The 24,378-nt window shown below is 40.4% G+C and overlaps 1 protein-coding gene and 1 long non-coding RNA gene across 3 annotated transcripts; one reads left to right on the top strand and one right to left on the bottom strand.

The window, feature by feature from the left end:
• Positions 1-3,640: 3,640 nt before the first annotated feature.
• Positions 3,641-8,125, bottom strand: LOC106029540 (uncharacterized). Of its 2 annotated transcripts, XR_001203267.3 has the most exons (3): positions 7,947-8,125; positions 5,286-5,428; positions 3,641-4,181 (listed from the first exon to the last, which is right to left on the bottom strand). It is a non-coding gene; the product is annotated as an uncharacterized lncRNA (long non-coding RNA). The 2 variants fall into 2 exon arrangements; XR_010830228.1 differs by lacking the exon at positions 3,641-4,181 and having other exon boundaries at positions 5,097-5,428.
• A 45-nt stretch (positions 8,126-8,170) lies between these two features.
• Positions 8,171-23,495, top strand: YIPF4 (Yip1 domain family member 4). Its single transcript, XM_048047728.2, has 6 exons — positions 8,171-8,380; positions 11,658-11,811; positions 14,444-14,615; positions 16,827-16,904; positions 18,587-18,700; positions 20,987-23,495. Exons 1-6 carry the CDS (start codon positions 8,299-8,301, stop codon positions 21,122-21,124), a joined length of 738 nt encoding a protein of 245 aa, XP_047903685.1. The 5' UTR covers positions 8,171-8,298; the 3' UTR covers positions 21,125-23,495.
• Positions 23,496-24,378: the final 883 nt, after the last annotated feature.

Here is a 24,378-nt window from a genome sequence, read left to right as displayed (position 1 = left end):
GTTTTAGTAAGGAAATCAGCACAATAATATGAAGGCTTATCCACTGACTCCACTTTGTTTGGCATAACTGGAATTTTATCTTTCTTTACCTTTCTTCTAGTAGGATTGAGACTATCCACAGGCTCTGATTACTTTTGATTCCTCTTCCAAAGGTTCGGTTACCCATTTTTGAAAGTGGTTAAAACTTTCCTCTTTGGCTGCTTGCTTTTTGTCCCCTGTAACTAAAATAAACTTGTCTGCTACATACCAAAAGTAAAGGATTCTTCCAGGGACTACAGTTAATGACACTTATTCCTGATCTCAAGACATGAAACAAGTTCCAGTTCTCTGTACAACATAATCTTCCATGTTTCTAGTGCCTGATTTTCCATTGCTCTACACTGTATGTATGTATGTATTTATTTATTTTATTTATTATTTATGTATTTATTTACATCAACATATAGTGAGGGCAAAAGGCTGCCATTGCAAAGTGCTCTCTCTTTGGCACTCCGGGATAAAAGACTAAACAACACACTGGGGAGAAGAGGAGTAGTCCTTTAATTACAATAATTAAATTATGCATATTTTTGTTTGCTTGTTTCATAGAAAACAAAAGAGTCTTTAGACTGCAAGAATAAAGCTGAATAGCATGAGGGTCTAAAACAAGTCAGTGAAGACAGCAGTTCAATTACATAGCACTGTCAAATCAGACTTGTACAGATTTGTCCTGAACACTATGAGCAATATCACTTGCTCATTTTTGTGACTTCATGGACTTGTTTTTTCCTTCTCTTCTCCTTTCCTTTTCTCCACTGAAAAACTCTACATATCCCAGTTATAGCTCTAGGAACGTGACTGCCTCAGTGCTGAGCACAGCTCTTTGGTTTTCAGCATAGCATCAGACATGAGCCCTTATCTGGCTCTCTCTAGGCCTTAACCGAATCTGCCTCCTCTGTGGCTCAGGTTTCTAGCTTGGTCCTCTTATTTCAAGATGCCAACTGCCAATAAAATGCCACAAGCTCTTGGAGTATAAAGTAAATATTGTCATTCCCATTTCTCAGCATCTTGTCCTGGTTTGCTCTGAGCTTCTCCTTAAGGTCTCTTAATTGTAATCATCCTCAAAAAAAGATCACAGCAATCCTTCGTTCAAGCTTCAGGACTGATTTTTTTCCACCAATTATTTGCTTTCCTATTTTGTTTGTTTACAGAACCATGCATTAATCTTCCTCTTTTCTATAACCTTTACAATTAGAATTTATGTAAAAGTTTTATACAAACTTTCCTTGCTGCATTTTATTCCTGCTAACTGAAACTCCTTGTGAACCAGTGTTTCCAGTTTTATCCTTGTATGCTTGTGCTCAGTTGTCACTTCTGTCTTCTCTTACACAAATATGTTTTGATTTTCAAAATGCACATATTCAGTTTTAAAGTTACTATTAATATTCTTCCTTAGAATTTCCACAGCATCTCTTGAGATACAGTAACTGGCTAGTTGGATTTCTTCAAGTTCACTTAGTTCATCAGAGACTGATCTTACACGTAGGTTATTCCATCCCCTACAGCTGTCAAATGACACATGTACAATAAACATAGCTTTCTCAAATTTCTGATACCTTCAGCTATGAAAGACCAAAAAAAATTAAAAAATAAAAATAAAAAAGGTCATATTGCTAGGTGAACTATTCTGATATGTTTATAATGTTTTGATCACAGCAAATGGATAGACAAGATTAGACGTTTACTGCCTATTCCGGTGCATCTATTTACATTTTAGTGCCATCAAATATACAGTGGATTTCTTCTGCAGAAAATGATAAAAGCTGTCTCTTGCTCAGCTACTGGATCATGTAATTAATATAAACTACACCTTAGCCCAGAGAAGGTGAGTCATAGAAGATCAAACATGATCTTCCTGTGGAACAAATCAAGAAGAAGCATTCTGTTACCAAGAAGCATATATCAAGAAGCATTCTGTTACATCAAAGAGAGCACTGGTAGACATATGAATTGCCATCTCCATTTCAGTTGCTGGGCTGTGTGGCCCTGGCAAGTATTATTCAAACTTTTCAGCCTTGGTATCCAGTGACTGCGTGTGCAGAAAGTTAACAGTAGGTCAGGGAAATGAGCGGTATCACCTTTGCAAGCTCCTGACTTGTGCTTCATGCAGATTAGCCAGTCCGGGGATTGGTGTGTCAGATCTCCGACTACAGTGTGCATTACTAACTTGAAAGGAGCACTCCAATACATCATGGAAACCAGCATACAGAAGATATCAAAACCTCAATGCAAATGTGTAAGAAATGACTTCTCTAAACTGTATGATAGGATTTCTAAGTCTTAGTAGTGTACAAACTTCAGACCAACTTGTTAAAACATTCAGATTCTCAGCATTATATGCTTGATTATGCTGTGAAATAGCAGAAAGGAAATTACCTGATTTTTTTTCATCACCCTCATCCATACTTATGTTGTCAAGTACAAGTCCTTCAGCATAAACAAGGTTCTTTATTCCATCGATAAGTTCACTTGCCAAAAAAGCATAGATTTATACAGCATGTTAATTTAACACATTAAAAAATCATTTGTAGAATGAGATACACTTCAGCAACCTTAGATTGTTGTGAAAAGTAAATAACAGTTTTGCATGAAAATATGACTGTTGGAGACAACCAACCAACCAGCCAAGGTAAATGGACCATTCATCTGAATAAGTATGGCTGTTGTTATATTCTTAAACTGTTCTCCCTAACAGTCTTGGCATATGGGTGTGTATGCAGGAAAGAGAATTATAATTTAATGGAGTTCCAAAATAATCTTGAGATAGATTCTATTCTGAGATATTCCTGAGATAGTTTCTATTCTATCATTCAATTCTGTCATATAATGCCAGAAAAAATCAGGTTAGGACTTCTGAGGTCATCTAGTTCAATTTCCTGCTCAAAGCAGGGCAGATTTTGAAGTTAGATGAGGTTGCTCAGAGCCTGGCTGGATTTTGAAAATCTCTAAAGACAGTGATGAAATGACCTCTCCAGACCCTCTTCTAAAGTTTGACCACCCTCCCGGTACAATAAATAAATAAATAAATAAATGTCCAACTGGAACTTCCCTTGTTCTTGCAGTTGTTGACTCTTTTCCTTTAGTTGTGCATTTCTGAGAAAATCCATGTTTTCTGTAACAACCATAAGGTAATGGAAGACTGCAGTTAGTTTCCCTGTTAGCCTTCTCTTCTGCAAGCTAACCACGCCCAGTACTTCTAGCCTTTCCTTGTATATTAGGTGTTCCAGCTCCCTGACCATCGTAATGGCCCTTCATTGGACTTTAACCAGATTGTGAGTATCCCTTTTATATGGGGCAGCCTGAAACCACGCATAACACTCCAGCTGTGGCCCAATAAGTGCAGAATAGAAGGGAATAACCAGTTCCCACAATACGTTATTGCTAACGCAGCCTACTGTTGGCTTAGTCTTTCCCACTGCAGGAGTGCTTTGCTGACTCGCGATCACCTGTCTGTGAAATTTGATATCATCAGTAATTCTGTTTCTCAAGAGAAGACACATTCACAAAGAACTTGAATGTTGAAAAGCTCAGAGCACAATGCAGCAGCAGATGACCCAATCCTCCATTAATGCCTTGCTCTAACAGTAGTGCTGAAGAATACTAGTTTGTGGGATTCACAGCATAAGAAAATGCATGTCCCTTGTTCTTATTGCAGAATCCTTCACTTCTGGTATGTCTGGAGCTTACTATACTGTAGTTACTACATTCCTCTTTATTGTAATTTTAATATGAAACAAAGATTCAGGCTAGAAGCATTTAATTAGTTATTGGAATGACTTATCCAAAGATACAGCAGATTTTCTGTCTTATAAAGTGTTAGCATGAACTCTAAACATCTTTCAAAAAGATGCTTACCCAGAAATTATGACTGGGATATAGGAAGCAATGAGGGCAAATTCCCATCCAGTGTTACAGGTCTAGATTAGGCTATGTTAGCACAACACTCTCTGGCTTGTTGCCAAAAATAAATACGTCTGTTGTGAAAACTAAGTTGAAGAGATGCTATTCTGTATTCCATTGCACTTATAAAATTTAGCTAGCTTATATGTATAGTTGTCAGCTTTGTCGTTGTGATCTGTTGCTCATCTTCCACAGTAAGAGGTGTAGTATCCACAGCAAGATCATTTATCCACACTGGCTTGCTGTTAAATTAAAAAGACTTTCAGTGAGCAGCAAATTGTCCTTATGCTCATCAAAAACTGACTCCGTATTATCTGCAGGTTTCTTTGCAAGTTTCCAATTACTTAATATCCTGTTTGCTTAAAGAGTATGTTGTACAATACCTTTCTGTTGCCAGAAATACGTGGACATAAAACAGTGTTCTGTGACCTAAAGCAAGTTCCAACACATAACTAGTTGAAATTTTAGGTTACAACAGTTCTCAAAAGCCCGGATTAACAGTCAAGTTAGTAAATCTTTCCACTACCCGTAGAAACGAGTGCATGTAAGAGGCACTTACATCCTTCCCTCTGTAAAGGCTCCCGGAGGGACGATGACTGTAATCGAGCAGGGCAGGGTGTGCTGCGGCCCATGCTCACTGCACAGCCAGGCAGGCCCAGGCAGAGGCCTGCAGCCCTGGATGCACACACAAAAGCCATTTCAAAGTGATTGATTTGTGCTATTAGCATAAAGATTGGCCTAAACTGGTACTGCTCGAAGATGTTATGAGCAAGAGCTGCCTGGCAGCTCGGCCTGCTCCCGCTGCCACAGCAGCCGGCTCCAGGCTTCCCCCAGAAATCAGAGCAACACCCGTGCCTGGCTTCGTCACACATTAAATATTACAAAATGTTCTAGTAAATTCGCACCCCACTCGATACCATACTTCTAAAACTAAAATTAAACAGGAGCCCTTCCTAAAACAACCCTGAGTGGACAGACAGTGTCTGGGGAGCAGCCGTTACATGTGAGGAGCTCCAACAGCCCAAGCAGTGCAGCGGGCAAGTGGCAGCCATTTGAGATGGCTCCGAGTTTTTCCACGCAGTCTGGGCCCTCATGGTACGGGAAAAGGCCTGAAAAGGTCCGAAACCTAGCCGCAGCATCCGGGCGCAGCCACGTACCTAAAAATCCTGATTTCTGTTTTTTTTTTTTTTCCTCAACGCTCGGGCCGGGTCTCCCTGACAAAAGCGGGACGGGCGCGCCCCCCGCTGGCCGCCGGGCCGGGGGAGGCCGAAAGCTGCGCGTTTGGGCAAACGCTGAGTAAAAGCAGCTCGGATCGAGGGGGTTTCTCTGTCTTCTCCCTTACATACCAGGAGGGAGGAGTACTGTGTGGCTCGAAAACCTGCCCGCGGTCCTGACTTTTGTTAAGCAGGGGCAGAACGGCTTACCGCTGCCTCCGCTAGTGTGTCCTCTGTGTGGAACTGCGGCTGGATCTTAGCTGGCTAAAAAGGTCCTGGGAAAAAAAAGAATTCTTCTTGTATTATCAATGCCATGTCTGAAACGAAGATAGTAAATGACAGCAAATGTCTTTATAAATAGACTATCAAAACCAGCTAAATAGAACTACTTATGTGCCCTAGTTAATATAGAGAGAGATCATAGCCAGGCTCACAGACAATGAGAAAATATGGAAAGTATTTCCAAATATCAGACAAGATCTCTTCTTCATCAGGCATCCTGAGCGAGGTTACAAAATTGTCTTCTACATCACACCAGCCCGCACATATTTCAGTTGTGCACAGAAAATCATACAGCACACGCACAGCATTGAGCCTGCTGCGTGACACGGTGAAAATAGGAGAGAAAGAAGTAGTCACTTATGCAGTCTGATTTGTCACTCCTATTTGGTGTATCTTCTAATAAAATGTGAGATTGTGGTGTGACTCATCTCGTCACGCAATATTCTGTCATTAATTATCATTGTTCCAAGTGTCTTCAACACTGATCTAGTTTGAGACTTCATCTTTTTCTCCCCCTCTGCCATCCCTTGCAGTGCCCTGATAGCTACTCCTTATGTTTAGCAAGAGGTACGTTACTTTTGTCCCACACACCCCTTAAGTCTTGTTCTAGTAGTGCAACATTACTGCTCTTATTAGGAGACAGGTACAAAACCCCTTAAAGGTTTTGAGACACATCAACAACAAGTAAGAGTTACAATGAAGCAAATTAAAGTTTTGCCTTAAGCACAAACCCCTCTTTGACATGGTACTCTTTGTTGTCGTGGCTTTATGTTAGTCGATAACATAAAAACAAAGGAGCCTAAATTTGTCCACTGACAGATGTGTCTGGCATGCTGTGAAGGGCACAGTTTCCAGAAGCATCAGAGATATCCCAGCAACAGCAGGGAACAGCACAAGCACAATTGTGTAGGTAAATATAAGTGTAGCTATAAAGAGGGAGACACATCAGAAATTGAAAGGAAGCCTATTACAAAGGTCTTGTAACAAACAAGTTCCACATAATCAAGACAATGAGTTACTCTTGCCAGATGTCTTGATCGCTCAACTATTTAAAAGGGGAATCAAAATGCACAAAAAGCTGTAGGGCCATTTTGTATTATTAAGGTTTCAGTTAAAGGTTTTCAATTAAAAATAGGTTCCATACATTTTATATGTGATTTTTTTTTTTCCTATTGCTGCAAGGAAACTGATAATCATTGTAATATGTCCAAAGAGAACCCGAACACAAATTATATTTCATATAAACCCAAACTTCAATTATCTTTGGATATGGGAAAAAAAAAAGAAGTTTCCGGTCATGCTCTTTCTGTAAAAACCAGATAAGCTTTTACTTGTTCAAAATTACTTGAGATGGAACTCACAGTGATTTTCTGTAATGGGATATGTATGGGAAAGTATGTTCCTTTTGCAAATCAAACCACTTCTCTAGAGCAGTTATCTTCTTTTAACTTTTTCGGTTCCAAATATATCAATATTTACAAAATTTCTTTACAATGAGGGTGGTCAAACACTGGAACAGGCTTCCTAGCAAGGTGGTTGATGCCCCATGCCTATCAGTATTTAAGAGGCATTTGGACAATGCCCTCAATGACATAGTTAAACTTTTGGCTAGCCCTGAAGTGGTCAGGCAGTTGGACTAGATGATCTCTGTAGGTCCCTTCCAGCTGAACAGTTCCTGTAAAATCTTAAGCCTTAAAAAGTGAGATCTTTGTTCCTGATTCTTCAAAGTATAGACCACATAGAGAGCCATCATGCCTGTTCCCTTATTATAACAGGGACTAGCAACAGCATCTCAATCTAACTATTTTAAAACTTCTTTAGTACTACATTCAAAAACAGTGCATTACAGCACTCTCATGAAACAGACTATGAATGGAGGATTTGGTGATGCTCTGCAAGTTATCGCAGCTACTGCTAACAAGGCCTGGCAAAGGAACTATCAGACTGATGGACCCCTGGGGAGCCCTGTTGTGGTCGATGGCTGTCCAAAGACACCACTGATGCATGCGGGCGTGGGATGGTGGAAAATGAACACCATGGCAGCTGCATGTGGATAGTGAGAGGGAGCAAAGCTGAAGAAATGGGCGTCTTCTCACAGGTAACTAGTGATAGGACTAGAGGGAGTGGCCTCAAGTTGTGCCAGAGGAGGTTCAGGTTGTAAATGAGGAGACATTTCTTCTCAGAAAGAGCAGTCGGGCATTGGGACGGGTTGCCCAGAGAGGTGGTGGAGTCACCGTCCCTGGGGGTGTTCAAGGAAAGGTTGGACGTGGAGCTTGGGGACATGGTTTAGTGGGTGACATTGTGGTAGGGGGATGGTTGGACCAGATGATCTTGGAGCTCTTGGAGGTGGGAAGCAAGCATTCGGGATGACGGCTTTCTTCAAAAAAAAAAAAATCCAGAGTTAAAAAACCTCCAGATTTACGTCTGGAGGAAACCTCCAGCGTTACTCTTGAAGTGTTTATGATTTGCCAGGACATTTTTCGACACTTGAACTCCCAACTAAAGCCGTACTTCAGTAGCGGAGGGGCCGCAGGGCTCCCACCGCCCCCTGCAGGCCGGGCCCCGCCCGCCGCCGGTTGCCCGCTGGCCGCCTGCTGACGCAACCCTGGGGGGCGGTGCGGTGAGAGGGGCCTCCTGCCCCGCCCGCCCTCCGGCTCGCCCAATCGGCGGAAGCTTTATAGCGGGGTCGGGCGGAGGGGGCCCGCTGGCGGCCAATCGCGGCGCGGGGCTGCTGGGTGTCGGCCCGTGAGGCGGCTGCGCCGTGGCCGTCGGGCGCCGCTCAGCGCCGCGGCAGCCCCCGGGCAGGCCCCAGGCCAGGCCCCGCCGCCCGCACCGGCCCGCAGCCCCCGCGGAGGGCGGGGAGATGCAGCCCCCGGGGCCACAGCCGCCGCTCTACGCGCCCAGCAACGGGGACTTCACGTTCGTCTCCTCCGCCGATGCCGAAGGTGAGCGCGGGGCCCTTCCCTTCCCTTCCCTTCCCTTCCCTTCCCTTCCCTTCCCTTCCCTTCCCTTCCCTTCCCTTCCCTTCCCTTCCCTTCCCTTCCCTTCCCTTCCCTTCCCTTCCCTTCCCTTCCCTTCCCTTCCCTTCCCTTCCCTTCCCTTCCCTTCCCTTCCCTTCCCTTCCCTTCCCTTCCCTTCCCTTCCCTTCCCTTCCCTTCCCTTCCCTTCCCTTCCCTTCCCTTCCCTTCCCTTCCCTTCCCTTCCCTTCCCTTCCCTTCCCTTCCCCCTTCCCTTCCCTTCCCTTCCCTTCCCTTCCCTTCCCTTCCCTTCCCTTCCCTTCCCTTCCCCCTTCCCTTCCCTTCCCTTCCCTTCCCTTCCCTTCCCTTCCCTTCCCTTCCCTTCCCTTCCCTTCCCTTCCCTTCCCTTCCCTTCCCTTCCCTTCCCTTCCCTTCCCTTCCCTTCCCTTCCCTTCCCTTCCCTTCCCTTCCCTTCCCTTCCCTTCCCTTCCCTTCCCTTCCCTTCCCTTCCCTTCCCTTCCCTTCCCTTCCCTTCCCCCTTCCCTTCCCCCGTGTGTATTTCAGGGGGTGAAGTGTGCCCCGCGGCCTGCCCTTTCCCACCGAGCAGCGCCGTGCTGGCATGCCGTGGCGACTTTCTGTCTCAGCACCGCAAAAACAAACGCGCAACAGGCAGTGCTGTGCCGCCTTCTTTTGGCAGAGGGTGACCCTTTGGGCTCTGGCCGCTTAAACAACAAGCTGTCGACTTTGTATGTTTAGTTACAATTGTAGGAGAGGTTAGGAGTTGTGCAAATCCTGGCTCTGGTGCCCTATACTAGAAAACAAGAATTGAAGAGAAAAACTACCACAGAATGCTGAACTCTGAGCTTTGGTGAACTTAGCAATTGCTCTGACAAGGTGTACTAATCAGTAGGTACAACCCACGTTGCTTTTCTTTGATTTCTTTTTTTCCCTTTTTTGCCTTGACCTGAAAAGGGATCCAGGATCTGGATTTTGGGAGACCCCTTGGTTTTCCCCCAGAAGCATTTGCTGAGCCCCATGTTAGTAGTCTGTCAGAGCCAGTGTGTTAAAAACACCTGCCCAGTATGACGTGTTGCATTGGACTCAGCTTTGTACTTTTTTTGAGCACAAGTAAGGTGTAATCTCATGCCTGTTCGGTGTAGTCCTCTCTGGAAAGTGCCACATAGGCCTATCCTAACGAACAGACGTAAGGAAAACTAAACAGCTTGATATTTCGAAATAAAAATACCCTACATTGCATTTTAGTTTCTTGTTATTTCCCAGGTCTTGACCTATACAAAGAATGAAACTTTTTTTGTATTATTTCCATAAGAGGTAGCTGTTTGTGGGAAAGAGTGGCAGAGATTAAGTGGACATGTATGGGTTAAAGAACAGGCTGGTTTTTGTTTGTTTTTAACCTCTTGCACTGCTTTGTCCCACCTGAGATGTCATCTTGCAACATAGACTTAAGATCACATTAATAGGTTTCACGATGTAAAAGGTGGTTGTAGGTATTCACTAATCACTGAGTGCTAATGGGAGCCTTGGTAAAGAAGACTTGTGTAGAAGTTTTCCGGTGTTGCGATGGGTTGTCAGTCATCACTGAGAAGACAGAAAGAGAAGGCTGACTGGGCTGTTCTGGCTGCGTGTTTTGGCAGCCACAGCTGCGCACAAAGAATCACGAGAACACCTCCTTGCGAAGCAGAGTTGCCCTGTAGCACAGACAGGTATTTTTTAGAATGACAGAAGGGTCCCACTGATAATTGAAAACTTGTGAGGCTCTCCCTACCTCGACGTTCAGGCATTAAGAATACATTTCTTCTCCCAGGCAACAGCAGAAGGCTTTGTTTGCATCTGGTGGGATCAATGTGTGTGTGCCGATGTGTAAGGAGTGAAGAGAAATTCCTTCTTTAAATTACTGTGATCTTCATGAGGATCCCGTGCAGATGGTGTTCCTGGAATCAAAGCAACAGACCATTAACTGTCACGATTATGAAATGGCTGAGAAGCACTAATGGGGAAGCTTAAATTTAAGCTGGCATGGCCTAGCAAGCTGATTTGGGACAGAGTTCTGTTAATTTAATTGTGGTGCTGAGTGTGGAGTAAACGCTTCAGACATGCTTGCTCAACACTGTAGGACATCCTGTCACTGTTAGAATGTAGATTTTATAAAGTTATGCTGCATTTAGGTAGATGATGTCTCAAACATAATCCACAAATGCAGCCTGAGTTCTCTGAGCATGTTGCAGGAATATTTCAGAAGTAACTGCTGTAGGTAGGTGTTTGGGGAAATTTGTACATAGGATTTTGTGTGTTTGTGTGTAAAAACACACAATGATAAGGCAAAAGAAGATTTTCTTCAGTGAGGCAAAACATTTTGGGTGAGAAGGGAGTCTTTGCTTCTCAGTTTATTTGTAACAAGGTTTGTACAAATAATTGGCTTGCTTGTTTGTTGTGTGTTGTGTTTTTAAGCCAAAAAAAAAGGAAGGTTATGAATTCTTAATGGAATACTTAAACTCTTTTCATTCCGTCCTATTTTATTTCCTCAGTAGTATATTTCTTCAGTATATGTTTTCATTAACTGTTTTGTGTTCTTCATCTGTAGATAACCAAATACAATGCAAATAAAACTTTGACACAGAACATGTATAAATTGGGGGGAGTGGGGGGTGGGTAGTGCTGTGATAGAGCAAGATCATAGCGTATTAAAGAGCGTTCTTGTATCTCTCCTTATTGAACGGACCGTGGGGATCTCTGATAGTATTCTTTTTTCTACAATTTTTTAACCTGTGCTAAAAGCAGGCAACAAATCAAAATACCTGGAAATATTCTCTTTCTGTGAGAAGCTGGATGTAAGGAGAGAATTTGAGTGAAACAATGCCAGTGTGCAGGAATGGGCTCTGAGACAGTGTGGTCAGGAAAAAATGGTAAATCCACAACTCTCAGCACGATGAGACTTTCATAGTTAACTCCTTTTTATGCTTCTAAATGCTTAATGATAAAGCACAGATTGAAAGGTGTTGCCATACCGTTACGCTGTGTCACCAAAACAAGTGCTCCACGCTAGAATTTTGTCATCTAAACCAGCATTGTTACCCCTCACAAAACCAGAAGTACCCTTTCAAGTTACGTTAATGTATAACTTTAAATATTTCATGGTGATGACCAGCACATCTAGCTTCGTACATCTGTTTATCTTCCAGTGCTTTTGAAATCAGATTCTTAGCAAGATAAAGATATTTATCTTTTCTTTCCCTTTTTCTCTAAGATCTTAGTGGGTCCATAGCAACTCCAGATGTTAAGCTAAATCTTGGAGGAGAATTCATCAAAGAATCTACTGCAACTACATTCCTGAGACAGAGAGGGTACGGCTGGCTTCTGGAAGTGGAAGATGATGACCCAGAAGATAACAAGCCGCTTCTGTATGTAATAATTATTTCTAGATATTTATCGTTCTTAGCTGTGTAGGTAAAAGAAACAGCTCGTAGGTTCTCAAATAGTCCCACAGCCTTCTGGAATTCCGTTTGACGAATTACTTCAGCAATGAGTCTCTTCAGTGCAGGAATAAAAATGTTTTTCATTATGGTGTTTTTTCAACTGTAAAAGAAAGGCTTGTTATTGACTGTAGGGGAGGAAGGGAGAAGTGAAGTCCAAATTTTATTAATCAGTGTAAGTACAGAACTTTCTTGGCTTTTGTGCTCTTATCTGTTGATCTTGTCATGGTTTAAAAAAAAAGACTATTCTGCAAGAAGTAAAGCAGCATAAACTTTATATTCTTTCATGCTATCTTATATTATAAAGCTGTGTTAAAAGGAATTATTGTTGAAAGACAGAAATGTCCCTAAAACTTCATACGTCTACATCCCTTGTTCTGTTCACAGAAACATGATTGTCGGAAGACAGCTTGTATCTTAAGGTTATGGCTCTGTGAGGCAGGCAGCCTGGTTCTTAGTCTGTGTTCTGCACCTAAGCAGTTTCATTCTTGGTGTCTCAATGTTTTCCTGTGTAAAAGAAAATGATGCTTTTAAAAACGGAGGGGAAGGAAAGTACTCTGAAGAGTTCAAATGAGGGTGCTAGGAGAGAACAGATGCCTGGAGAGCTTAATGAAATTGCTGCTTTTAAAATACTTGAACTTAAAATGTGCAGGAGTAACACCTGCGTGACTGAGTCTATTCTGTAAACCTGTAACTTTTAATTATGAAATAGACTGCTGTACTGAGGTGACAACATGTGAATGCTCTCTGTTGTGTCATGTTGTATACCACAAAAAACAAGTTTGTGATTCAAAAGCAGCTAGGTGTTCTAGCTGCCTGTTGTTGGAAGTGAGAAGAACATACCAGGGCATTGATAATTTTGTAGCAAACAGAAGGAATATAATCTGGCTAACAGAGAACCTTCATCTGATTTATGCAGCAGTTTTTATGCTGTTATAATTCCTAGAAGCGGGCTGTAATGAAGCCTTCTAGTCGGAATGCTTTTATGGATTTAAAGAACAGCAGACAGCTAAGACAAGTTCGCTGATGTGGTGGTACCACACGAGCATTTTGTTCAATAATAGCAAGGGCTTTTCTTTCTTATTTGGGCAGCCTTGCTCTTCGCACTTGTCTCCTGTTACAGCTACCATCTCATCTTTGGTGAGGTGACTGACAGCTTCGGGGGAAGGCAGTTTATTACACAAGGAACTATGAGAAGCCTTAGGCAATGACAAGAAATTAATTCTAGGAAGAAAGTATTTCAGTTACACAACCTTCAGAGTGGAATATAAAAATACTATATACTGTTTAGGTAAATGCAGGAAAAATAGATGCTTTTAATGCAACCCTGAATCGAAGGAATGGGCTAAAGAACAATTTTTAGTATTTAGTTACAGGTTAGTAACAACAACCCTGACATAGGCTGGTAATGGCGATCCTGAAACTACCTGGAGAGAATCAACCAGCAGTGTTTCACTTCGGAAAGAGAAATTGCAGTGAATCTTGTCTTCTTGCTTTTATTTCTCACTTCAGCTCTTCTAAGGAAAGAGATGTAAATTAAAGTCCAGTACAAAATTTTCATGAACAGATTTAGAATATGATATACATTTTTCCCTACTCTTTTAGGGTTGTTACTAAATGTAGAGCAGATAACTGCCTGAAGTCTCTTGCAACTCTTCAGAGCTTCATTCATAACCGTGTAGGGGAAACACCAAGGTACAGTTCTGTCCCAAGGTTCCGCAGATAAACTAAAGCAATGATAAGGAATTGCCCATTGCTTGGGAAGTCTGCTTCCTTCCACTTGAGTTAGGAGAATTATGACAACTTACCAGCTAAGAGCCTCCCTTACAGAAGACTCTTCTGGTTGATCTGTAGTTGCTTAGAGATGGTTTGTAGCCAGGGACTGGAAAAGGCAATTAGAGAGGAACAAGATCTCTTGCTAGAATTTATTGCTAGTTTAATTGGCTTTCATTTATTTTTACTCGTACTGGAAACAAGCCAGGGATTAACCAATTGGTGTAAACTGGTCTGTTGAAAACTATTGTTGCTGAAGCATGTGAAATCCCACTTAACAACAACAAAAAACTGATGTGCTTTGAATGGTTTAGGAGTGGTGACTGGGAATGTTTTATTTCTTGTAGAATTGGAAACAAGACATTTCCATAATAAGTGTGCTCCTGGCAAAGTGTTTAACACAGGAGCACACAGATGTCCCACTTCTGCGCGTGCATGTCTTTGACTTTGGTTTACGATGGTATGAATGTCACGTGTGTGGCATGCCAGAAAATAGATCTGCTGTCCTAATGTGGACTGCTCAGATGTGTTGTGGATGTTTGCAACTCTCAGTCATGTAATTGATTTTTGTATAACGAAATATGTCTGTGTCATACTGGCTATTGAATGTGTGATGAAGGTAGGGCACTGCTTCATTCTGGATGAACTGTTCCTTTGCTGGTCACAGCTACAGAAAGCCTTATGGTGACAGGTTCGCTTTACAAACCTGTTTGCCCTTGACCTTACTTTTTATGCCCTAATTCATTCCTGTGATGTATAGTAATGCTCCCTTGCTTTCCAATTTCAGGGAGGAACTTGACATTGACCTGAAGGATATTTACTACAAAATTCGATGCGTGTTGATGCCTATGCCATCTCTTGGGTTTAATAGGCAGGTAGTGAGAGACAATCCAGATTTCTGGGGTCCTCTGGCAGTTGTCCTCTTCTTCTCAATGATTTCCTTATATGGACAATTTAAGGTAGGTATAAGCCTCCTGTGTAAAAAGAAATCGAAATGAAATGTGGGGACACAATTGCTAGGCAGTTCTCATTCTTAAGAAGGTAGAAAGTGTTTTCTTCACATACTGCTGTGGGGCATTCTAAATACTGTTTCTTAAGATGTAAAAAGATAGCAACAAGAAATGTATTAAATAACCCACAGATAAGTTAATCATGGTTAAAATGTCAGGTTTTTATATAAGAAAACGAAGTAAAGATGTGGTTTATAGAGGAAACAGATTGATGCTGGTAAGTTTATAGTCATGTTAGTGAATATCTCCATTCTAATTCTGACCTTCTGTTAACTTGCTTTTTATTGCTAGAAATGTTACCCCAGAACATCCATGTGGATGCCATGAATTTTAGCTTCCTGACAAATAAGGCTACTTGTTTAACTTGTACTGTATTACAACTGTTTAACTTGTGCTAATTACAGCTGTTCTCTAGTATATTTGATCTTCATTAGTACACATTACTCTTCTGTCCTCCATGCTCAGTTACAGTAACTTTCCCCTGGTCAATAGAATTTGTCCATAATTCCATTTGAACTCTACAGCGAATAGCTTTTCAAAGGCACTGTGCAGATTTAATTGCCTTCCATAGGCACAGTTAACTTTTTTCTTTACATTCAACTTGGAAATAGAGAGGTGTTATTGTTTGTAGTTTCAATTTGAATGAGAGCCTAGGTGGGCTTTTCCAGTAGTTAATTGCATCTTTGGTAATCTTGGACTATTTGTGTACTTAGTTGTTCTAAAGAGAATGTAGAATAGCAGTAAGCCATATATGTAAAGTAACTGTGTGTGGTTATGCTAGGACTTCTGTGAAAGGTGAGACAAAATCATTCCCGTTGTGGCCTCTGGCTTCCATTTGGTGTACCAAATGCTGACTGAGAGTTTGCTGTCAGTATCTTGTTTCTGTGAGATGTGAAATGAGTAGACTAAACCCTGTAGTATTCAGGTCTTCTGGGTGGGCCACGTAGCTGTCTGTCAGACAAAGCAAGGACCATTCCTCGATCCCGTGACATATCAATTCTCTGCTGTAGTTTGTGTATCTTCTGTACGTGAACAATTGGCCTAATGTTTGTTAGGAACAGTGATTTTTACCATGTGGATGTTAGAGTGCTGTACTTGTGGTAGGAGGGAAAGCTGGCAGCTAGCAACAGGATGAATGACAGCAGCGAGGCCAGACGAGCTGAATGGTGGCCTGTAAGCTGGAGGGATGAGTGATCCTGCTCTAAGACTTTAATCTGGTTCTCTTCTTTTAGACAGTGGAGGAAAGCAGGATGTAAAAGGAGGCCATGTGCTATTTTCACAAATAGCATAATGTTATTTACCTATTTTTTGAAGTGCTATGATTTTTATCTGTTCTAAATAAGGTTAGTACTCAATTCAATTTTTTCCACTTATTTAAAAGTTCCAGATTGACAGAAGAATTGAATAGGGGGTGAATTTATTTTTAAGTGCAACAGTTGGAAATACAAAGAGTGGACTGAGATTGATGTTTCCTTCTAAAAACGTATTTCAAAAGAGAGAGCTTCACTTCTAATCCTCCTAGTAGCTCACCTGCAAGAACAGCTACGTTACTTTGAAGGTTCTGTTAAAGAATCTTAAAACCATTCTCCAGCTTACTCCGTTAAAGAAGAGAGCAATGAAAGAAGCACGAAAAATAATTACAGACTCCTTCCCAGGACTTCGGGTCTGCTTCTTCTATCTCATCGTAAAGTTCTACCAAGAATTAAAGGCTTATTTCTTCTGAGTGTTCTCAGATTGAGTAAGGAATAAAATTGTGTTTTGTGGATGAAAGAAGGAGAATCCTTACCCCTTGCATTGGTTGGCTATGACTTTTAAAAACAGCCAACTTTTTGGAATATGAGGATGTGAAGATGTTTATCTAGGGTGATCTTAGCTTTACATTTAACTAATTTCTTCCTACTCTGATGCAATATTATAATACATAGGAAATACTGTTTGAGCTTTCCATTTGCATGAATTTGCCATTACTGTGATTTTGTAAATGTAAGTTCTGAATTTTATTCTCAAGCTTTGCTGTAATACTGAGTAAAACTGTTCTTGCTGCAATTCAGAATTCATTTTTGTATGATGAAATTCTTGAGCGCAGTGAAAATGATTAATATGAGTTATCCTTTCTCACAGTGAAAAATATTAGAAATGAATTGTTCTTTCTCTTTTAAGGTTGTTTCTTGGATTATAACTATTTGGATATTTGGATCCTTGACAATATTTTTACTGGCCAGGGTTCTTGGAGGAGAGGTAAGTACCTGTATGTGAAAAGGAGGTAGAAGGAGGTAATTAAAGTCTCTTGACTACATTTTTCAGTAGTTTTTTTGTTTTCTTGGTGCTTGGCTTTGGACGTTGTAGCCAGCTAAGAATGGATGCGGTTGAGAACCTTAATGTGTACCTTTCAGGTTCCTGGCCTCCAGAAGTAGAATCTAAAATGCAGAGGTGGTCAGCTACTCCTGTGCAGTGCATGGAATGCTGGATGTGGTAAAAAATCTAGAAATTCATGCTGCAAATCCTGGAGATTGGTACAGGTGCCTGTGATCCAGAGCTAAAGTCCTCTCTTGAGGACAAATGCTTTCAATTTTTTGGTCGCTGAGCTAAATGGGGCCCTTTCTCCTTCCTCGCATTGCCCTTTATTTCACTTTTTTAATTGGGCTGACAGCAGTTGTATAGCAGCCTTGTACAGAGCACCCACCAGTGTTTGTTTTCATCCTCGGCCTTATGCAGTTCAGACCCATTAAAGGATGAAAGTCAGTGCGTGTTTTTCAGCTGTGAAGCCAATTGAGGTTCTGGCCTACATCCCTGCCTCCAGCCGCTTGCATCAGCAGGGCTGGCATGGCTGTGTGAGTGAGCGGTGTTTATAAACTGAGTCACTGAGTGATTCAGGTGTGAACAACAGAAAATGACTTAAGGCTAGGCCCGCAAACTGCTGCAGTGGAAGAGTCAGGAGGATAGAAACTTCTTAAAATGGCTCTGCAGCTTAAAACTGATTGGATCCTCTTATAAGAGGAGTACTTTTATAAATGTGATTGCAAGGTACCTTTGCCAGCATAATTCAGATACCCTTAAGTCAGTACATTTTGTGGCTCAAAATGTGAAATGATCAGAATGTATAAACCGGTGAGAAGGGGGAGAGGGATCAGTACAGAGCTGCAGAGTTCACTGTGAAGGATCAGCTGTTGCAAGAGATAGGCAAAACAAGTAACTGTCTTTCAAGCAAAGTTAAACTGAAGAAGCCCAGCTGGGCCAAGGGATATTTCCAACTGTAGTAGGGGAAAATCAGACACTTTAATATCCATTTAATAACGAAACTAAAAGCATCTATGGAAGTACTTTGAACTAGTCTGTTTAAGATAATCAGTCACGATACATTTAAGCTGGAAATCAGAAGATTTCTGTATCTTAAAGAGACCGGGTTCTAGGTCTTCTGCTAATGGTGAAAGCACGTAAGTACTTTTGAAATTGATATATTAATATCTTAATGCAGGAGGTCATTTCTTTGCTGCCTGTGACAGCCAGGTCTACGATTGATGACTGAGAGGTCTGTTCTAGTTCTGTGCTCCTAGGTTTCATTTGCACACTCCATGGAGTGGCAGTTGTGAACCACTTAAGGTGGGACATGAAAATATGTAACTCTACCCATCCCTCATGTTTTTTTGTGTAAATGTTTCCTATGCAAGTGTTAAAAATGTCATTAATTTTTGTTTTTTTTAAATAAAGACATTTTTCTAAGGAATTGAATGATTAACTACAGAATTATAGGGAATAGTATAGAAAAAGAATTTTCATGCTAGCAAATTTTCTTTACCAGAAATTTCATGAATACACAACACATTATTATAGTTACTCATACTTTTATAACATGATGAAATTGCTTGGTGACAAAGATTTTGTACTACAAAGTCTGTTTTTTATGTGCTTGAAAATTTCAGGTTGCTTATGGCCAAGTTCTTGGTGTGATAGGATATTCTCTACTTCCCCTCATTGTCATAGCACCCGTACTTTTGGTGGTTGGATCATTTGAAGTGGTTTCTACCCTAATAAAAGTAAGTTTGGTAACATCTATTGAGAATTTGTTTACAGTTACTCTAAGTAACTTTCCTAACACTTGAAGTATTAATCCCTACAGGACAATGCAACGTGTCAAAATATAAGTACAACTTGAACTCTGATTCTTTTGGTTAACACAGTGGATATGACTGCTAAGCAAATTCTGTTTTCAATGTTTCTTTTGAGTACTTGGAGAATATACAGTCCCCAGGGGGATACAGAAATACTTGTTATCAGGTTAGCTTCTATTTAAGTATTCTGCTGAGTTATATTAGTTGCATTAAAAAGTAACTACGGCTATTGCTTTAGATGCAGATGTGTAATTAAACATCAAAATGAAGAATCTGAAAGTAAGCTGTTCAATCCTTTCCCTCGTTATCTGGTTTATTTTTAGTCACTGCAGCATGAGTATGATGTTAGCCATTGTTCTGAGGCCTTCCCATAACGGTAGCAGTACAAATCTCTCAATATCCTTTGCAGAGAAGGTGAACATTTCCTCTGACTCTACAGATGTGGGACATGGGCCACAAAGCAGTAGGTTGCCTGATACCACCTGCTGTCGGACACCTTCAGTGAAACTAGCAGTGTTCCCCAATAGATCCTGGAAGTGCATAATGTTCTTGAACACTTCATACAACCTTCTAGGTAGCCTGTGAAGTTATTGCTAAACTTCTGGAAGGTTGACTGAGAACACTTACTGGCTAAGCTGTACGCTTTCTGAGTTCTTGTTATGCTGATTTGATTAATTTCTGTCCTGTTGGCTTGCTGGTTTACAATATAATTGAAATACAGCTAAACTCTATGATAAACAAGAATAATAGCTGTGTTTGTGATTTGTTAACTTGCAATTACTATTAAGTGATACATTCAGAAAGCAAATTATTAACCTGGCAGTTAACTAATATTAACTTGTATTTATTTTTAAGTTACATGAAACCTCTGTTACCTGATTACTGTTAGCAGTCTTACATTAACTTCAGGGCAAATCTGTGAAAGGTTCTTACCTTTGGATCATTAGTGGGAAAAGGCAGGACAAGCTGCATATAGTCAAAACTGCCTGTGCTGTGACACGTACTGCTTCCTGTGGCGTAGGAGCTCTGTGCTTGGGGAAATACTCCCCAGTCTTAAAGTTGGGGAACTGCAAGTGAGATTTCAGTTCCAGTCACTTTTTTTTCCAATTGCAGCCAGCAAAGTAAACTAGCTGAGTAATGCACCTTGATTGGTTTCATTGCTGCAATTTTCCTAAAGTATCTTAGAGAATTTGGTCGTGATCCATCTCCACTGTCCCAGTTTAGGCAGTGTGCAGGTTTTGTGTTGTCTTCAGCAATGACAGTTGAACCAGTCGCATAATCCCTCAACCAACTTGAGCTACTCTGACAGAAGCATGGAAGAATTTTTTTTTGCTGAGATCCTATTGTCTGCCTCCTCCTGAACAGAACTTCGGTCTTGCTGTATGCAGGAGATTCACGGCTTTGTTCTCATTCGGTTTTAAGTATTTTTTCCTTTTCCATTAATTTTCAAGTTGCTGCCTGAGGATAATAGATGTCTAATTACTTTTTGCTGTAACCTCATTAGCTCGAGGCTTGAGTCAAGTTCACTGACCTAAAGACTTTTTTTTAAAAAAGTATGTGTACTAACTTCATGTAACATAGTATTTACATGTAATGATACTTTCTACTAGTCCTTTAAACTAGTTAGTTATTAACTGAAGAAGCAATGAAGTTTTTGCTATGGATTATATTTTTGGGAGACTTCTCAATGTATCTGACTTCTCATTGTATCTGAAATGAATGGAAAGGTGAGTTTGTTACCTTGAGGTGGGAGCACTATAATTAAAGTAAAACCAGAAGTAAAAAAAAAAAAGGTAATTTAACCCTCTGGTATGTATCACAGGAGAAAGTCAAATATACTGCTTGTCTCTTTTCTTAAAAAAATAAAAATAGCGGGTTTTGAGTTGGAGAAGCTTACAGCTTGCATTATGGTATCATCTTCCATTACAAAAAGCTTACCATAGATCCTTAGCTGCTTGCCTCAGTTAAAAAAAAGAAGTCAAAGTAAAATAACATGCCTCTCTTAAATACTTCCTTAGACTTGAATGGATATACATAGTATATTCTCCTCTGTGTGGGGACAGAAGGATTTTTGTGAAGCTTTTTTTTCCCCACCTAAACTTGTATGTTTCATTCTAATTATATTGAAAAGACCTGCTTTTTTTTCTTTATCGTGGTATTTAGAGTGATTTTCTCATGGTGTTAGCTAAGACTGTTCATTTTCTTTTTCAGTTGTTCGGAGTATTCTGGGCTGCATACAGTGCTGCATCCTTACTAGTCGGTGAAGAATTCAAGACCAAGAAACCCCTTCTAATTTATCCAATCTTTTTATTATACATTTATTTCCTGTCCTTGTACACTGGGGTGTGATCTAGTGAAAGATGTGGCCAAAACCCATGTTTTAGTCACTTGCAGACTGAATGCGTAAGATTAAGGAGGCTGGAGATAATACAAGTGACTGTTTTGTATCCAGTTGTCAAGATGTTTTAAGATTGAAGAGCATATTTGTGTATATTATTTAATGAAGTAATTGTAGCTATATAGATTTGTATTAAAGTTCTAGGTTTGTTTAAGACTCTTCAGATTTTAATGAACAAAATAAAAGAATCTTCTGTTTTATAAGAAAGTGTAGCAAAAATACAACTCCGTACCTGTGCCAAAAGCACTAGGACCAGATTACTATATTTGAGGAGAAGAAAGAGAAGTTAACTGTAACAATCTCCAAGTGCAATTTTTCTTTTGAGCTTAAACACAGCTGGCTTTTTTGGCACAGCAAATTCTGTAGATAATATATATATTTATGGAACAGTCCTGATTTGTTCACAGAAGAGCCTGTATAATCAAGACATGAAGATACTACTTTTAATTTAGTGCCTCAATTACTTTGATTTGGCTGTTGAGTTTTTATAAATTCCAATTTGTTTCAGAACATGTATATACTGTGTATTTTGTATCTATGGCTTGTGTGTAACATAAGTACTCCTTGGTTAAGGATGTATATTGGGTTTTTAAAGTTTAAAAATTACAAGTATTTGAAGTCTTCATTCACTATCTCTGACCAAAGGAGCAAGACATTTACTGCGTGACGTAATTAAATTGCTTATTTAGAGAATTTAATTTACTTAAGTTTAAATTTACAGAAAGACAGGTGAACACCTTTCTCAGTTGTGGCTGGCTTAATGTCGGAAGAAAAAAAAAAAGACGATCTCTCACATTTGACCTCTAAACAATGTTATTTTATGACAAAATAAAAAGAATGCTTCCCTAACTGTTTTACAACATCTTGCTCTATTTTGTTTTGGGTAGCATGGTGTATAACCTGCATCCTTTTTTTTTTTTTTTTCAACAGCTGTTAACCCCTTGCAAAAAGAAATAAGAGCTGTAAGGTCAGATTCTTCCCCCATAAGTAAGTTAGAACTACAGCCTCAGTAACAATTATAAGTCTTGCTAATTTTGACTATCCAAGGATTGTGTAATATGATGACATGTTAAATATTTCCTGTGTACTGTGTTGATTGCTTATGTAATGGTCCTTATGGTAATGTTTCTTCGCAAGGAAACTCCACTGAAATTCACTTTGCATGGTACTTAGTCATTTGCAATCTTCAGTATTTAGTATTACCAAATAGATCATAAGTATCTTTTTTTGTCATCTTGTGTCTTGAGCGGGGGTAGGTGGAAAGCATTCCCTGTGTCTTTTTTCCCCTCTCAATGCTGGAAATAAAAATCAACCATGACAAGGTAATAGTAAGGGCTGTCTTTGATCCCTGATGGATGTATTTCCTTATCATAACTGTAGTTTCTCAGCTTTTTAGATACTACAATGGCAAGTTTTGCTAACTTTTACCACTCGCCAATTGCAAAACGCATACTGAAATTCCAACGCTACCACAAGCCTTTACCTTACCCCAGCTGCTTTCCTGGCTGACGCTTGCATTGGTTTTAAACAGAACTACTTAAACTTGATCCTGGACACAAACTGTAAAATAACAATCTAGCATATAATACGTTAACGGAGAAAACTGGTTGAGTGACCAACTCTTCACCTGATTTTTTGACTTCTGTGGAAGTTTTGGTGGAATTGCCATACAGTCATACTAAACTAATTAAGCTAAGCTGGCAGCCTGGTGCTTGTCTAGAAGTGTTCTGAGGGTATTCATATCACGCTTTAAAAAAAAAAAGTTTACCTGGGAATGCACATTCACTTTGGAGTCCTGTGTAGGAATCTGGTCATCTCTGTCATGGCTATGCTTTCTTTTTTTTTAACAGGAATATCCAACTAAAAGACTCCAGCTACACAGACACAATTCATGCTTAACATCACTGACAAGGATGTGTTTGGGTTACTAGGCTGCCAGAAAGCTTTAAGATGAGCTCCTCTTTGCATAGTTGTTCATGTGATGTTCATAATGGATGTGTGCATCTGAAGTGATTCAAAGGATGGAAGAATGCTCTACTTAATCTTGAAATACTTTCATTTTCTCTTTGCTAATGTTCTGTGAAATTTATAGCTGCAACTTAACTGTTCCTTCTGACAGATGTGGCATGTGTAATATGCAATGTCGATATGCACTTAACATAGTACATATTTTGTACACAATTGCAGATTTGCACCTTTTAATCTCAGTATCTCTAGGGTCACCTTTTGCATACGCTGTGCAAAGAAATATGTACAAACAGCTCTCAAATGGTTCTCATAGTTTGTATTAACTTTGCATTCAATAAAGTTATTTTTAGATAAGGTATGTGTAAATATAAGATGCTTTTTATAAAAAAAAAAGTTGAATTCAACTTGTTTACAGAATGTATGTTCACTGAATTAAGACATCTCTATTCCTATACTTGTCATCGATCTCAAGGTTTAGGACTATAAATAAATTCTTGGGATAATAAAGATATGATTTGTTATGCATGGAAACTTTATGTCCCTCTAGCAGAACATTCCCTTTCCAAGATGGAACACCTTGTTTCAAGGTAGAGAATCCTATCTGTAGGAGAGATTTGGACACACAGAAGCTTTGGACAAGCTTTTGCATATAGTAGAAAGAAAAATGCACAAACCTTTCTCCCTTTACTATGTATCCCACAGCTTGTATTATCCAAAAACTTGCACCTACCTGGAACCTACATGAAAGCAACTGTTTGGGCTTAGAGACAGCATGCAGCTGGAGGAGGTGTGCTTTTAAGTTTGTCTTAGTGTGAGTGGTCTTTTAAGGCTTCACTTGAAGCAGTGAGGCAGCTTCAAAGCTACTTTGCTCTCAGAACAGTTTTCGAGTAGCTTAACCAGCACAGACAGCTGTGTGTTTTTGTCGTGTTTTCTTACCGTTTCTATAAACAGACACTTTCTGAATGTATTCTCATCCTATTGAAACCTCTGCTAATTGGGGTCCTTCTAATAAAACCCCCGATTTGTAGGGGACCCCATTAGTGTTGGAACTCCGTGGTGCTTGGGGTCAGCATTACAGTTTGCTGGCTGAGCCCTTCCCTTCCCTTCCCTTCCCTTCCCTTCCCTTCCCTTCCCTTCCCTTCCCTTCCCTTCCCTTCCCTTCCCTTCCCTTCCCTTCCCTTCCCTTCCCTTCCCTTCCCTTCCCTTCCCTTCCCTTCCCTTCCCTTCCCTTCCCTTC

Source organism: Anser cygnoides, chromosome 3 (genome assembly GCF_040182565.1).
Source record: "Anser cygnoides isolate HZ-2024a breed goose chromosome 3, Taihu_goose_T2T_genome, whole genome shotgun sequence".
Lineage (NCBI taxonomy): Eukaryota > Metazoa > Chordata > Aves > Anseriformes > Anatidae > Anser > Anser cygnoides.
The sequence above is the reverse complement of the archived record's forward strand: the minus strand, read 5'-3'. Positions and strand labels throughout refer to the sequence as shown.

Coding starts and splice junctions, on each gene's coding strand:
- YIPF4 (XM_048047728.2), top strand. CDS start 8,299: ATGCAGCCCCCGGGGCCACAGCCGCCGCTCTACGCGCCCAGCAACGGG. Junction 8,381..11,657: donor CTCCTCCGCCGATGCCGAAG/GTGAGCGCGGGG, acceptor TTTTTCTCTAAG/ATCTTAGTGGGTCCATAGCA. Junction 16,905..18,586: donor CCAGGGTTCTTGGAGGAGAG/GTAAGTACCTGT, acceptor TGAAAATTTCAG/GTTGCTTATGGCCAAGTTCT.